Source organism: Mandrillus leucophaeus, unplaced genomic scaffold (assembly GCF_000951045.1).
Source record: "Mandrillus leucophaeus isolate KB7577 unplaced genomic scaffold, Mleu.le_1.0 Scaffold81, whole genome shotgun sequence".
Taxonomy (NCBI): Eukaryota; Metazoa; Chordata; class Mammalia; order Primates; family Cercopithecidae; genus Mandrillus; species Mandrillus leucophaeus.
In genome coordinates, this window is record NW_012108808.1 from 5,483,706 (window position 1) to 5,500,625 (window position 16,920).

At 40.6% G+C, this 16,920-nt stretch overlaps 1 protein-coding gene across 4 annotated transcripts in view; it reads right to left on the reverse strand.

Moving 5' to 3' along the window:
- Positions 1-5,350: 5,350 nt before the first annotated feature.
- The window catches only part of MFAP3L (microfibrillar-associated protein 3-like), a 41,168-nt gene continuing 29,598 nt past the window's right edge, over positions 5,351-16,920 (reverse strand). For all 4 annotated transcript variants that reach the window (XM_011967814.1, XM_011967816.1, XM_011967813.1 and 1 more), the window contains one exon: positions 5,351-11,084. In XM_011967814.1, coding sequence (XP_011823204.1) covers positions 10,153-11,084 — 932 coding nt within the window. In that variant the 3' untranslated portion in view covers positions 5,351-10,152. The remainder of the gene's footprint in view (positions 11,085-16,920) is intronic.

The following is a 16,920-nucleotide window of genomic DNA, read 5'->3' on the forward strand; positions in this document are numbered from 1 at the left end:
AGTGGATTATAAATAACAGAAATTTATGGCTCACAGTTCCAAGGCTTGGACTGGAATGCTGGACTTGGACTGCCCAGCCCAAGGCATGCCAGTAATGTCTAGATCTGCTCCCTTCTCAAGAAGTAATGTCTATATCTACTCCCTTCTCAACCTCCCTTGAGATGAAGGTGAGCAGTAAGTTGCTTGGAACTGTGAGCAGTACATTTCTGATCAAGGTGCTGGCTGACATAGTGAGGTCCGGTTTTGTCATAGATGATGACTTCTTGTTTTGTTCTCACATGATAGAAGGGGCAAAGGAAAGGGGTCTCTTTCATAAAGGAATTAATCCTATTCATGAGGGCTTCACCTCCATGCCCTAATCTGCTCCTAAAGGCCCCACCTTTTTATTGCACTGGGGGGACACAGACATCCAGACCAGAGCAACCATCCCAGGAAAAGGGGTCTGGACAAGCATGGTTTTAGGTCCAAAGAGTTTCTTCAAAACGTACTTTTAACCTTTCACTGGGCCTTAGGAATAAACACATTAAATCCAGTCCCCCCAAATCCTAATTAGCTGGAGGACATATTGTTTTCATTTTATTAAATGTACTAAAGCGAGCAATCCTTTAAATTCCCTGGGAAGCATTGTGGAGATAGGGGTTTGATCTCCGCTTGTACAGAGCTCATAGCCAGTAGCTGCAGAATCTATTACGGACTTGGGAAAATTACTTCACCTTTTCATTCTTTAGAATATGGAACTATCTGTTACTTGAGCTGAACTACCTGTAAGACAAGGAGGAAGGAGAGTGAATATTGTTATAGAGGGTAAAGCAAAGACTTAAGGGTTTACCTGGCTTTATCTAAATACTCTTTGATACCAAAAAAATGATGGGAAATGTTACATCCTGCTGTTGATAAATGAGTATAAACACTTTTGCAAAACTGAAATACATCATGTGCAGAGAAAATAGAACAAAAGTTAGGTATTACTGAATAAAATTAAACATCATATTTGGAGTGTGGACCATAGATTTTTGTGCTGAATCCTGAGTTTTGAGTGGAAAATACAGTATAGCAATGTTATTGCTACAAGTATAAATAACATTTTTGAGCTTAATGGAAATAAAATATCTTAGTTTATCACTCTCAAAATAAATGAGCATTTGAAGAATGCTTTAATGTTGCTACTTAACTGACAAGCAGCCCTCCACTATCCCAGGGAATAATTTCTTGGAAATGATTTGCCAAGTTAACTTTTTTTTTTTTTTTTTTTTTTGAGACAGAATCTTGCTCTGTCACCCAGGCTGGAGTACAGTGGCATGATCTTGGCTCTCAGCTCACTGCAACCTCCACCTCCTGGGTTCAAGCGATTCTCCTGTCTCAGCCTCCCAAGTAGCTGGGATTACAGGCACCTACCACCACGCCAGGCTAATTTTTGTATTTTTATTTTATTTATTTTGAGACGGAGTCTCGCTCCGTTGTCCAGGCTGGAGTACAGTGGCACCATCTCAGCTCAACTGCAACCTCTGCCTCTTGGGTTCAAGTGATTTCCGGCTAATTTTTATATTTTTAGTAGAGATGGGGTTTTACCATGTTGGCCAGGCTGGTTTTGAACTCCTGTCCTCAAGTAATCTCCTGCCTCCGTCATTCAAAGTGCTGGGATTACAGGCATGAGCCACCGCACCCAGCAACAAGTTAATTTTTATAACAGGACACCAGATAGCTTAGACCAAAATGCTTTTAAGAATTGAGGTTTGTATCATTGAGGAGACAACCAAGATTCAGACCGAAGGGATATCTTGACTAGAAATTAGGTTAATGAGTATAACTTTCTGTGATTGTAAGGATTAATTTACATTAAGTAGACAGATTATTTGTTGTATTTTAAAAATTCATTGCTATCCGGGCATGGCTGATCCTGGGGAGCAGGATGAAGTAGGAGTTATTTTTCAGTTTTCTCATGCTTCTCTTAGGCAACTCGTGTCCTGTGCTTCCAAGAGATCCCCGTTTCTGATGCTTTCTCTCTGTTCAGATCCTCCAGCCAGGCCAGCCCTCCCAGAAGTCCTGCAGCAGTGAGCATCCCTCTTCTTCTCTACCCTCTCCAACATCCCGGTCCCCCTAGGCTCTCTGATTTCAGTGGGTTGTTAGGTAGAGTCATAGGATTAAATCAGCTCATACTACAAATTAATAATTCCTGACATGGGCTAATGGTGATTACAAGTTTAGGGCGTTTGCATAAAAAGAACAATGTTCTACTGAAGAAATAAACCTTTCATGGTGACATTTCAGTGGCTTTGAATGAGAACCCTTCCAGTGTCATTGTGACCCTGTTCCAGCGATCTATCTCCTAAAGCAACATTTATAGATCACCCACCTGCTCTGCTTTTATAATCATACTGTAAATCTCTCATTGATTCAAAAAGATTGGGAGTAAAATGTTTGACTAATAAGTTACTGAGAGTTTATGAGCTTTTATGAAACACAGCAATTACCAATTTCGAAGGATTCAAAGGAAGTCGAATATATTTTAATCCAATCACCTCAAATTCATTATGGAACGAGATAAGGTAACAAAATAGTCAACATGATACTAAAATAGTTATTTTTAAATTTGGATTTTTTTTTTCAGGATCTGACAGGGTTCAGAAATATCATTAGTGCATCTCAACTATTATTGTGAAAACAAGTAATTTAGGCTGAACTGATACAGAAAGTTATTCTGCATATTAAACAATCTAACAATCACAGATTCCTCTTATTGACTGCCATTTTTTCCCTACAAATAGAATGTAGACTATGCAATTAAATTTTCTGAGGTCTTACCACTTTCAGATTATTTAAAACATTCTTTTATCTTTTCTCAACAATCATCACAGATCAAATTTCTTATTAGATGAAAACACTTCCATAAATTTGATGCCAGGTCCTAGTTTTTGTAAGGTTTTAAATAATTTCAGACACACACAGCGTTAAACTGATAAAAGGCCTGCTACACAGTAGATGAATTTTCTCTTGGAATCTATTCTATAACCAAGTATTTTACATTACGCATAAGAAGTTGGTCTGCTGGTCAGACAGCTGAGGTAATGCCAGCAGGAAAGAGAATAGAAAATACCAGCTAACTATGAGGGAATCTATGCAGCTGTTGCAGGATTACTTTTACCTTCTTCAGACGCACGTTTTTCTTTCCATTTTGTGTAAAAACTTTGGTGGTTTGTAGAATTATGACTCCTTGTAAAGCTTTGGGACTTTGTTCATCTATATCACTAAGTGTCTAAACAGAAGTCTACAGCACCAGCAGACACAGTAGTAAATCTGACTTAAATCAGAGGCACTCATCACTTAAGGGGTTGCCAATGTACATCAGCTTCATATAAACCATGAAAACTTTCGGGAAATAGACGCTGTGCACCATTTATGCTGAACAGCAAAAAGTCCCCATGTTGGATTTCTATGCTCAGGTGATTTTTTGCATGGTTCACTGGGACTTCTATTCCATAATGAACTTTAAAACACAAATCAATTGCAAGAAAATCCACTTTGTTGAGTTAGCTGCAAGGGCTCACCAAAACAATTCACCTCTTTCAATGAACTGGGCCAGAGGTAGAAAATACATCAGTAGCGCGAAATTTGTTTTTGAAAAACTCATATTACTGTATCGACCTTCATTTTTAAAGATGATGTAATATTTGTTACTTCATATTTTAGGAAAATTAGTTTCCCCTTGTGTCCTTATTTTATCTAACAGTGTAAATGCAATTGGTGCCAGCTATACTTCAATTGCTATTTTAAAATACGCCAATATGCCACTTCATACACATATTTATCTATACCTGTATCTATCATCTATCTATCAACCATCCATCTATCAACCATCTATCTATCTATCTATCTATCTATCTATCTATCTATCTATCTATCTATCTATCTATCTATCTAGTTTGTCCTTCTTTCAGGAAGTCAATTCTAATGGTCCTTCAAAAATATACTCATCAACTGAGGCAATTAATCTGCTGGTTCGCTCATTTTCTTCCCTGGTTACTGAACAACTCTTTAAGGAGCTGTAGCTTTACTGCATCTCAAGGGGTGAGGGGTATAACTGATTCTGTCTTTAACATCCCTGTTGGCAGAAACCATCCACTCAAAAGGGTGTTTACCACATGGCACATAACTAATGTAGTAGTATCAGGCGCACCCAATCTTTTTTTGTAATCTTTTATATGTATTTATAATTTTAGTTTTGTCTTGACAGTAAAGACAATTTTGTTGTGGCAGGACTAACTCATGCTTCCAGCTCCAGATGTCTCAACAAGGACTGGTGGGGTACTACTATTAGGATTTTTGACTCAGCACTTAACACCTAACAACAGAACACACATGAGATCATATGCTCCCCCTTTCTCAGAGATTTTCAGACAGAGCTGAACTACTACTTGCCAGGGATATTGTAGAATAAATTTGTATAATACAAATCTTGAAATAAATCAGATACCCTCACATGTATTTTCCAACTCTGTGACTACACGCTTCTTTCAAAATCATTTGTTAATGTTAAGCCTGGCTGATACATCCCTTTTAGACCCACGCAGAACGCGGCATTCCAAAACTTGAAAAAAAAAAAAAAATTAGCAGTTTGTTCTGGTCTTGAAAATAGGGATCAGCAAGAATTTCCTGTTAGGACAAAAGTTTCCTGTTTCCTCGTTTGTGATGACACGCTGTTAAGTTTTCCATTTATGCCAGTGAAATCTGCTTAAATCCTTTTTTACCTGAGCAAACCTGTGGATGGCTACAAGCACTGTTTATTGGATAACTCACTCAGCTATTCGGTTTGCCTGTTTGGTCTGCCCTGCACAATACTGATTTGCCACCCATTTCTTTTGTTGCACTCTCCATTTGGTAGTCTCCTTTCTTGGTTCACTTATATACACTCCACAAAATCATCTCATCCAAGAGGAATTTCATTTTTGCTGTTTACTGATTGTCAAATGAACCTACTTAGCATGTTCTTGGATTTGGTGTTGTTTAGGGGCTTTGTGGCATTTCTGCTACTGATGCCTTCTCCCTGTGGAATGTTTCAGGGATGTGAGTTTCTTTCTTGGATTCTCTAAACCTAGCTCGATGTGATGTGCTAAAAATTATTTCTTGATATAGATTAAAATCGATTGCTATAAGATTTGTCAGTACAGAGTTAGGCTTCTGTAGTGGGACAAAATTATGCAGGTTTTAAATACAAATTAGTTCATTTTTCTCTTTTCCCAAGAAATGCTGCAGATGCACAGGGTAGGGGTAAGAACAGACTGCAGGTTTTATACCACTGGAAAGAATGAGTCAAGCCACAGTTACACACCCTTCAGGTGGGACACAACACACATTCCACACACCTGTGCAAACCCTTTATTAAAGCATCAATCAAAATACAGGATGGATCACATGGTTTTCTGTTTTTGCTACTGTAATACCAACTTATGTATGAGTCATTTGTTTACATCTTTATTTTTAAAAGTGAACATTTTACAGTTCACAAAATCACCAGATTGACATTTCTGTCTAGAGGCATTTTTCCATTTTCCAATTTTAACAAAGGACATCCAGAACTACTGAAATACAACAAACGAAATCTAAGTACAAGCATCTTCCTTGACTCTCACTGTTAGCAGCTCTATGGTGTCTGAGATACACATTTGGAGGCTATTTTATTGGCTAAATAAAAATAATTTATGCCAGAATATTCTCAGAACTATTTACTTTCTATTTTTACATTCTCTAGCTTCAATTTTGATTGTAGTATTCTTAGTATTAGCCTCTTTATAAATTCCATCTCCAAAAAATCTGTTAAAGATCATTATCATTCTCATATGATATCTTCTTGAATAAAAGATAAACGCTCAGTCCTTTAGGAAATACAATAAGCAATTGTTTTATCTGATTTTTCCCCCACAATTGATTTGTTTAACCCAAACCTGGTTGATCAATGAAGAAACCCCAAAAATGTCATTAGGAAAATAAACTGTGTTATCTACTAAGGATTTTTTTAAATGACCAGTATCTTGATGCCCAAGATATGGGTGTGAAAATATGATGAGATTTGGTAGGTATTTAAAGACTACGAATAACTTGGTTTAAAAACCAAGAATAGAAACATTTATAGAATTACTCAAGTGACTGCCAAAAGGATATGTGAAGAGCAATAAAGGAAAGTATCTGAACAATGCTAAGAAAACAGAGTATCTGAAATATAAGGTAAATGCTCCATTTTGGTACCAAATGAAACACTGAAAGGAAAAGAACCACAGTGACTACTACTGAAGAGTTTTAGCACTGATCAACACTGTATTTCCTAGGGCAGAATAAAGGTATCTGGTTTGCCTTTCTAAACATTTCTTCCAGCAGCTGGAATTGGTGTTTCTACAGTCAAGTCAATCTGTGTTGGCTGCACTGGGCTTAGAGCGTGCTGTTCAAAACATGCAAATGTCCTTTGTACCTGACATTTTCTTCATGTGCTAAAGAGCTGAGCAGATCCTAGATCACCAGTAAATAAAGATCCAAGCATTAGACTTGAAACATCTTACCAGTCCATTAAAATAATTTACATAGCCATGGTTAAATTCATTCAGTCTATCACATTGCTTTCTTGTTATCTCACACTTGCCCTTCAAAACAAAGTTTAGACAACATAGACTTGTGCAATTAAAAATGAAACAAACAATAAAAACAGATAAATGAGGAAAGGGGAATTCCAGAACCCCATTGTGTGAGATGTCAGGTCTTTCAGCCTTAGTTGTGAAAAAGGAATGCTCATAAGCGTCCAAGACAAATCATTCTGGACATAACGACACAGCACAGTAATGCTTGGGATGGATGAGACATTCAGAGATTTTTAGAGCAATTTCTATAAGTTATATATCACATGTATCCCATTTGGTTCCTAGAGATTTTAGTCAAGTATTAGTATTTCTTTTTGCTAAGTATGGTATACAAAAAGATGAGGATAGTAGATGTGCCCTAAAGATATGAAAATATAATATATAAAACAAAACCATTATAAATTACATAGATTTTCCATATAAAATTGTTTTCCCCATTTAGAATAAATACCATCCAAGTTTACAGATCATCTAAGTGAATTAAATATACACACATATTTGAATCATTTTCAGAATTTCAAGAAAAACATTGCTAGAGATAGGACCAGGATGACTCAGAAGCCGGAAGTTGATTTTACGAATGACTACATACGACCCAAAGGACGAGGCTTTGGATTTAGTGTCAAGCTTTTAAAACTGCCCAGATGAGTCCAATGTGCATAAGTGTGTATGCACACACGTTCAGTCACGCTCACATGAATTACTATGAAGCTGAACAGTTCACTCTGTATTTGAAAAATCAGCTGAAAGTCGTGAGGTCTTCTGCATCTCATATTCTAGCAGGAGAGCCTCTCTTATTTCATAAAGAAGCTGTAGGATGGATAGGAAGAGTGTAGCATTTTTGGAAGGAGAAATTCCCATTTTAAGTCAACCTCCCTTTATGTCAGCTATTATCAAAACTGAGAGCATTACGATGCCTTCAAGAGGGAGAAAGTTTTGAAAATCTACATAAGCTCTTCCCACTGCAGTCTAAAGCAGCAAAACCAATCGGGAAACATTCTTTGGCCACGTATTTCTGCTCTTGCTCCACTGAAAATCTGCCCACTTTTAGCTTATTATCACTATTCAGTGTCTAGGTGGAATGGATGCCTTCTCCTGTTGCTTCCATGTGGAAACCTGCACACGGGTTTGGGTGGAATGACAACGGAATAGAATGGGGTAACATTCATACATTATCACAAAATGAACGTAAGTCCTCTCTTGTCGCTTTGGGCATATAAACCCATGGTAAATAATTTGTGGACCTCCATGAAAACTGGAAAATTTTTATATCCTAAGAGGTGGCGTTAAAACTTTTCCACGACCCAAAAACATACGATGCTAGTCCCAATAGCCTGAACAGGAGTCATAATTTCTCCTGATTTCTCACTGCTCATTTCTTTATGTGACTGCCCAAAGCACTTCTAACCAGAAGTCAACAGTTCAGTACTTTTCAAGAGATGTCTAATCAAACTCCATAACTAGTCCTATCACCTTCTACAACAGTAATCTATACATAAACAAATCAAGGCTAGGTTTAAAGCCAAGCCCACTGCCCTCAATTACAGAGCCAGATAATGTTTGTTGTAAAGTTTGGATGGCAAAAGCATCCAACTTCATGGACCCATTTTTGCTTGTCTCATGCAATGGGGGTAGGTTATCCTGGAAGACTGCAAACTTTCCATAAAACTATAAATGTTTCAAATAGAAGGGATCCTGTAGACCCTCGAGTACTACCTGCATATTTTACAGATGAAAATGATTAAACCCCAGAGAGAGGAAGGGAGTTGTCCAAGGTCACTTCCTCAGATGGTGACAGAGTGAGGACTAAACATCTGGGTCTACTCTCATCACCAATGTGGTCCATGCAATCTTGGACATCACAACCCCACTACCTGATGTGGCCAAGGCCCCTGTGAGCGTATTAAGGTTACTGTCTCCTTTGCTTATAAGGGAAAATTAAATAACACCACTCATTCTCACCGATACTAAATCTTAATTGCAGATGTGGTCCTAATGGTTTTTTTGGAAGGAGAAGATCCACAATTTGTTTAAAATGCTACAATTTCTCAAAACCAACATATTTAAGTAATGCAGCATGAAAATGTTAGGTGGACCGAGAGATGAATGCAAAAAACTTTAAAGTGATTGTGAAAAGGAACAAGGATGTTAATATCGGTTTGGTTCTGTGAGACAGCGAAACCATTCCAATGGTGCTCAGAGCTCATCTCATCTGCCCCTTCTACGGATAAGGGACCTGAGGCCCAGACTTGTGCAAAGTCAGGCAGCTGGTTATTGGCACAGTGGGTATTAAGCCTTTGGATGACTAATTTTGTCTTCTTTCCATAAGGTCATGCACCTCACATATAACCACTTTCTTGCAGGACTGAATAATTATTCAACAATTTTGGCATAAAATTTGATGGCACAGTTCCCTTTGCTATTACCCTAACCTTTCGCTCTCCCCTTTAAGCACAACCAAGTTAGCTATGCAGTTCACAAAAAGTGGACCTGGTTATATGTCATCCAACAGCATTCGGTCCCTGCAAGCCTGTTTGGAAGCCAACCAATATTCTATAACCTACAGGAATACACTGAATCCTATGTCTTTGGAAGCAATACATTTTCCAGGTAAAGAATCAGTCTTTATTTGGAGGATGATGTAACTTCAACATAAAAAGTGACTTTCGTGGGTGGTGTGGGTATATTTAACCTTTTACAATCTCCCTCTACATCTCAGCTGAACTCACCAAAAGGCTCTCTGAATCAGACAGGTAAACACATTTTTAACTATTAAAGTGCTATTCCGGGGCAAAGTTTTTCTCAGTTTCACAACAGCAGCTTCGTTGGAAACAAACAAAAAAAAGCAATCTATGAAAATAGGCCTGGGGAATGAAAAAAAAAAAAAACAAGCCTCATAACTACTTTGGAACATGACAAATGTAATGTGACTTGTAGATATCAGCCCTGGTACTGGTGACCGATACCAAAGTCTCTGAGGTACGTGTTCTAGGGAAAAATGAGGACAAAAATGGCAATGAGGACTAAACCAGAAAGAACAATTAGTATTAATAACAATGACCCCATTATAAAGGAACAGTGAAAGTAATCAAAACTGAGAAGAAAGTGCAAAAAACCCACGTACGTGCATTTGCTATTGTAGCAGACCTACACTTTTTAAAAGGAAAAGCAATGCAGGGTGCATTGGACAGGGTTCTTGAGCTCAGAATATCTTACAGTGGTGTACTCTTTGCCAAGAAGGCATCACCAATTAAGGTATTTGGCAGAGATCAGCCTCTAAAACTCATTATCACATAGACACCTTCTGTCCGATATCAATTCTGCACCCTGATGTTTCTCGCATCCTTTTCTACTGGGGAAATTCCAGTCCCATTCACTGCAGGCAGGTGTTTCTCCTTTTAAAGTGGCATCACTCCTACCTAAGGGATGAGAGTCTCCTGGTAAGGCTTAGCGGCAAGTGCGTACTACATCTGTATTACAAGGAGCAGCCCCTGATTTTCTTGATATGCATAGCTTTTCGGGGTTGGTATTAGACATGGCTTTCGTAAATAATGCAGGTGTTTTTGTCATGTGTCACTGCTGGCTCTGTGGCCTCCAGGTAAGCTGGCGGCAGTACCTTATCTGGTACCTCAACAGGTGTTGGCTCTTCTGATGTTAGCTCGGTGGATGTGACATCAGTAGAAGGCTCTGCAGTTTCAGGGGAATGTTCAGCCGACGGTTCTGTCTCCTCTACATCTTTGACTTCAAACTGTCCACCCTCTTGGTCATCTGCATGCTCTTTTTTGGACTGTGGGTGAACTGACACCTTGATGGCAATTTGCTGAGGCTGCTCGTGCAGCGATGAGGCGTCCGAGTCGGCGGCGGGGGAGTCGCTCCGCTTCAGAGAGTTGGGGATTGTGTAGACCTCATCCCTGTCTGCAGCCTCCTGGCCCTCTGGAGTATGCCTCACAAAATTCTGCCCCTGCTCCTCCAGCCCAACCACCTCCATAATCTCCTCCATGATAGTCCTGCAGTTCATAATGAGAGGCGGCAGAGGCACGCTCCTGGCGAGCTCTTCGATGTAGCGGGCGAACTCCATGGTTTTGAACTGGGTGACTTTGGCAAGCTCTAGAGTTTTGGCAGAGGTGATGATGGGGATGCGCTTGGCGATCTCGAACGCCTTCTGCAGCTTCTCTGCACCTTCGGTCCTAAAGAACTCATTGATGGCCTTCTCGGTCTTCTTTAGGTGGCTGCTCATCATGCACAGGCGGGTGATATTGAGGACCATGACGATGGTGAAGGCCACCAGGCACACGACCATGTAGTAGACACCCATGTCTCCAGAGGTGAAGATGACGCGCAAGGTCACCGTGTTGTTCACAGTGCCATAGATGTTCGAAGCCACGCACGTGTATTTACCTCGGTCTGAGAAGGATACCTTGGTGATGTTCAGAAGGCCGCTGTCGTGCATTTGCCATTTTCCTGTCGGAAGGGAGAGAAGAAAATTCAACTAAGGACACAGAGCTCCCATGACTACAAACTGATACGTTTCTAAGAATATCTACTACTGTGAACATCTACTTCACGTGCTTACTATGTGGCAGGCGGTGACATGCATCAGCTCATTGAATCCTCACAATAACTCTGCAAGGTGGCCCCTGACACTGCCTTTGTTTTACAGGATGAGGAAACTGAGGCACAGTCAGGTTAGACAACATTCCCAAGGGCACCAGCTTGGAAGCCGTAGAACTGGAAGATGAACTCGAGTTCCAGAGGCTGCACTCTTAACTACCAAACCATATTGTCTAACTCTACATCCTAGTGAAAAATGAGAGAAATAAACAATCTGGAAAATGCTGCGCTCTTATTGAAGAGTTCCTTAACTTTAAAAGCAACTGATTCTCTAACCTGCCAGTAAGCATGCCTCTACTGAATATATGTTCACTGGGGAGGTTAATGCAATTAAATTGTTTACCTGAGTTTCTCTAATTTAAGACTGAAGTAATCCTTGTATGATCTCAGTTAATGAAAACATAATTTGTGTCATTCATTTTGAGACTCCGCAATTATCTATACTATTTAAAGTTACAAGCTAACAATGTGAGTATTCAGAGGCTGGATAGGAATTAATATCAATTTGGTTTAGCCTTGCAAATAAATTACAGATCCATCAAGTTGAAAATAAGCTTGACTCGAAGGAGGACACATATTGATAATACATGCGAGTTTTCTTATCCCCACTGCCCTCTCTGGAAAGGATCTAGCATCGCCTCTGGAATGGTATTTTGAATCCAGTGAAACACTTTGGTTTGAATTTAGCCTGCCCATCTACCAGCAGGTCAAAGACCCCTGTGAAACATGATACTAGGTGTGGCTTCAGGGTGTTAGGTCTGAGCCCTTCTGAAACCCTGCTACCTCCCTGGACTATCCCATAGAGCAAATGAAGATCCCAGTTAGGTTTTTGGGGAGTTCTAAGGAACAGGCAGATATTTCTCCATAAAAACATTCTAGTTCCTGAAGCCGACTAGAGAAACCTTTCCTGAGAGCTGGGGCAACTGAACACATAGTTTCCTTTTAAGTATCTATTATTGCACTGTATATTATTTGTTTGCTCTCCTTATGGTATTGTTTTAATTCCAATAGAAGGCCTGGTAATTCCCAAACGCATTTTTGTTTTGTTTTGTTAACCCAGTGGACTATGGAATAAGGCAACAGAAGGCCTGTTCTCCCGCAGTGTCCTCTGCTCCAAGGAACTTTCTTAAGGAAGCTGGACGTGCCAATGAGGTACCTCCTGGGGTTCTACAGTTCCTCCTGCCCACTGGCCAGGGCGAATCCGGCGGGAGCCTCTTGGTGGATGTTGTCACATGACTGTGCCTTCTGAAAGAACATCTGTGAAGAGCAGTTTCTGGTGTCCCTGAGTAACCCTCTTCTAACAATTCAGTCAGTGTATTTCCTCCAAGAGTAGAAAACACTGGTTTGGAAAATCGAGTGAATTTTCAGCTTCTTGTGAATGTGTATGAACAAACCAACCTACTCGGTCTGTGAAATTCTCGCTAATTCAGATGGGGCATGGGCAAGGCTTCTACCACTTTCATTCCAGGAACACAGATTTTGATATTTCAGCTGCAGATTTATTCAAATATACAATGATCTGAGGCCAGGAAAGTTACCTTGTCAATTTATTTTCTTATAATTTGCATGTCTCATAAAAGTAGACTGCAGCAGGCATGGACAAAAACAGAACAAAACTCTAACTGATTGAAAGCTTATTCCATACAGAAGACATTGGGTTTTAGAGACTTACAGGCTATGCTTGCAGTTTCTCATATTTACCTTCCTTTTGTTGGAAAATATAGCAGAAAATAGAGTGGAGGAGGGTGAGAAGGTGAGGTTATTTGTGTGAAGAATGGTTAGGATCAGTTTGTTTACCTCCTCCCCATCTGTACCACTTTTTGGAACAATTATCCATAAATATAAGGAAAAAGTAGTCTGAACCTGGATACAGAAGAAGAGAACACTAACAAGACAGGCATCTGATGGTAGTATCAACAGCTTTTCCCCCAAACCTAAGTAACAACTTTAGTAATAATTATGTTCTAAGTGTTACAGAAACATAAAATGTGAAAATACTAGTGACAACATCCCAATGCTTTCCTCTATTGAATATTTAAAAATGTTTCTGAACGTGAACTTTTAGTTTTCAGATATGCTTTTAATTGTCTACTGATCTAATCTACAACCAAACAGTTCAATTCAGACAACTCCTTATAGACCCTTCAAACATTTCTTGTGACATTGTTAAAAGGGGCATAGCTTGGAATCTCATGCAGTCCAATTCGGTGACATGTGTAGTTCGTTTTGGAGAAATCTGTGAGATGTCTAACAGATAAATTACTACTTAGGAGCATATTCAGATTCTTAATCCAGCACAGTGGGTCCCCAGACTTAATGGTTTTCATATACTTTATCCAACACTTAATTTTATTTATTCTGAAAGTTTAAAGCCCAGCCATGTATCTGTGAACTATATTAACTATAAACCACGACAAATATGAATGCACATGTTATAATCCTAAAGCAGTTGGGTTATTACTTATAGCGCTGTACACTAACAAACTAGCTAAATGAGATCATCACAGCTCTCTCTGCCAGCAATTTCCTGTTTCCAATGGAGGACAAGGATACCAAAACGTCTCTTTCATTTTCAGTCCATTACTAGATTCCTCTTGAAACAATCATTTTTCTTTTATGGGTTAAGGTAATTTTTTTTTTTTTTTTTGAGATGGAGTCTCACTCTGTCGCCCAGGCTGGCATGCAGTGGTGCAACCTCGGCTCACTGCAAGCTCCGCCTGCCCAGTTCACGCCATTCTCCTGCCTCAGCCTCCCAAGTAGCTGGGACTACATGCGCCCGCCACTATGCCCAGGCTAATTTTTTTGTATTTTTAGTAGAGATGGGGTTTCACTGTGTTAGCCAGGATGGTCTCCATCTCCTGACCTTGTGATCCACCCGCCTCAGCCTCCCAAAGTGCTGGGATTACAGGCGAGAGCCACCGCGCCCAGCCTTTTTTTTTTTTTTTTTTTGAGACGGAGTCTTGCTCTGTCGCCCAGGCTGGAGTTTAGTGGCGCAATCTCGGCTCACTGCAAGCTCCGCCTCCCAGGTTCACGTCATTTTCCTACCTCAGCCTCCCGAGTAGCTGGGACTACAGGCGTCCGCCACCTCACCCGGCTAATTTTTTTGTATTTTTAGTAGAGACGGAGTTTCACCGTGTTAGCCAGGATGGTCTGGATCTCCCGACCTCGTGATCCGCCCACCTCGGCCTCCCAGAGTGCTGGGATTACAGGCGTGAGCCACCGCGCCTGGCCAGGTTAATGTAATGTTAATGTCACTTAGAATTCTGTTGGGTGAGATATGGTAAAATGAGTATGTGACCTGGATAAGAATATACTATTACCAGACCACAAAGCAAGTCCAACTCTTTGCAAGTCAACACAGTTCTAAGACTAGCATAGAAGAAAACTAAGGTCCTGCAGCCTCGAAGGTTATGTATGTCTGTACTCCCCACCCCCTTTTTTTGTAAAGGCCAATACATTAATTTGTTCTGGGAACCAAGACCCCAAATATTTCCTCTCAGCCTCAGCCTGCCCTTCCATTAGTGAAAAGTAAAGATTTCTGCACATTCCACTGCCATATACAGCTCTGAAAACTAAAGATGGTGCAAATTCTGTTTGGAGACTCCTCCCACATCAGCTTTGGACTCATGCTCAAGAAGAATCTCCATCCACACGGCACCTGTCCAGACAGGAACATCTCGAAAACGTTCTTGCTGCTGCATGTTACCATTTGCATCAGTCTATAAATACCTGGCCCTGCGACTCATTCTAGAAGGGTCCCGACTTCAGCTGCCAGAAAGTTATACGAACACCTACGGTGACTATCACAGATCTTCGGTGCTTTACACATGAAGTGGGGATACACAGTGCAGTCCCCATGTATTTTAAACTGTAACTGAGTGGGAATGTCAAGCTTATGCACTGAATGTTCATGAAGCTGCATCACTTCAGCACAAATAAAACCCAAAATGTCAGCAGTGGATGCCAACTCAGTTCTACATGCGATGATTTTGGAGGAAACAAGAGGCAGCCATTTTGCTATGACCTTCTGAAGAGAAAAGGAAAGACTCTCACGCTCCTCCTGCACTTGGGCTCAGTCACACACTTCCTGTTCCTTGCGCAGACTGTAGCCACGCCCCCTCCCCCCACCCCCGGAAATGCCCTTCTTCCATCCCCTCTCTCTCTGCTCCTGTTCTGGAAGGTGATGCACACCTGAGGCTTTAGACTAAAATGCTCACACAAGCTGCAGGACAAAGGCTGCTGCATCTCATGTCTCCTGGAGACTAGAAATTGCCAGGGACCTGTCACAGTCTTCACCAAGAAACTCCAGGCACAAGAGTTAAAGATGAAAATCTCCTAGAGGTGGATAACAGTGTTGTGGTGATAGTCTCTCCTTTGCAAAGACAAAAGCTAGCAGATGTTGTTTCTGAGCTGTACTGCAGTGCACGGGTTATGCCACACAACAAAGCTGACATTTGTAGAAGGGCAGTGATCTTTTTTTATCTTGTTCACTAATTCAGTCAACAAATATCATTGAGCAAACTGTCTATGTTCCAAGCTCCATGCTGGATGATGAGAACACAAAGATGAGTTAGACATGACCCCTGACTGCAATAAAAAAAATCAAGTTCCAAAGGAAAAACAGACACTGAGACACAACCACAGCATCATGTGGTAAGTATAATGGCATCTGGGAGGGACTAAACAGGACAGAGAGCAAGGGCTTCCTAGAGGAGGCCACTGCTAACCCAGATCCGCTGGCACAGGTAGGGAGAGGAATGGGAGTAAAAGAGAAAGAACTTTTGAGGTCACAGGGAGCACATGAGCACGAGAGAGAACACTGTGAGCCGCTGGAGCTGACCACTAGAAAACCGAGAAGGGCTCAGATGGAGGAAGGCAGGGCCGGATTACAGGAGGGGCCCCAAATGTGCAAGAGCTTTATATCTATCCTGCAGGAGAACGGGAGCCCCGCCTGCTTCCCAACCTCATTTACATGACTTTTCCCCTGACAGGTTTGCCTTACTGTATTTCTTAAGAGGGGCCACAGGACCTTCCCACATGCTCCCTTTCGCCTGCAAGACCTCCTTTCTCCCCACCCCAAGTCCCAGGCTCACACACTTACCCCAGTTAAGACCCCATCCTCAAGTCTTGCTCCATTTCCCAATAAGGCCTTGCGTGAACTCTGATTAAATCAGTGGAGGAAACCTGAAAGTCCAGAAGCAGATGCAGCCAAGCATAGGAAGTTTAAAGTTGAAGATGACTGCGTGTCAAATTGCGGGGTGCGGGGTGGGGGGGTGGGGTGGAAGACTATTGGGATAGATGACTGTTCATTTGCAAGAAAATAAAGGCAAATTCCTACTTTATGTGATACATAAAAATAAATTCCAACTACTCTGAAGATCTAAATGTAAAATTAAAAGTATAAAATTAATAGAGGATATAAAATATTTTTATAACCTTGAAATAGGAAGTCCTTTTTAAAGCATTTCAAGCACCTCAGAAGCTGTAAAGGAAAACACCAGTGGATCAGATTTCCACTAAATTAATTTTTTTCCCTATAAAATATGCCATATTAAAGTTAAAAGCAAATGACGAACTGGGAGAAAATTCTAGAATGTTTGACAGACAAATGCTTAATGACTCTAAAACATAATGAACAGCTATAAATCAAGCAAGTCAAGACAAACCCAAAAGAAAAAACAGGAAA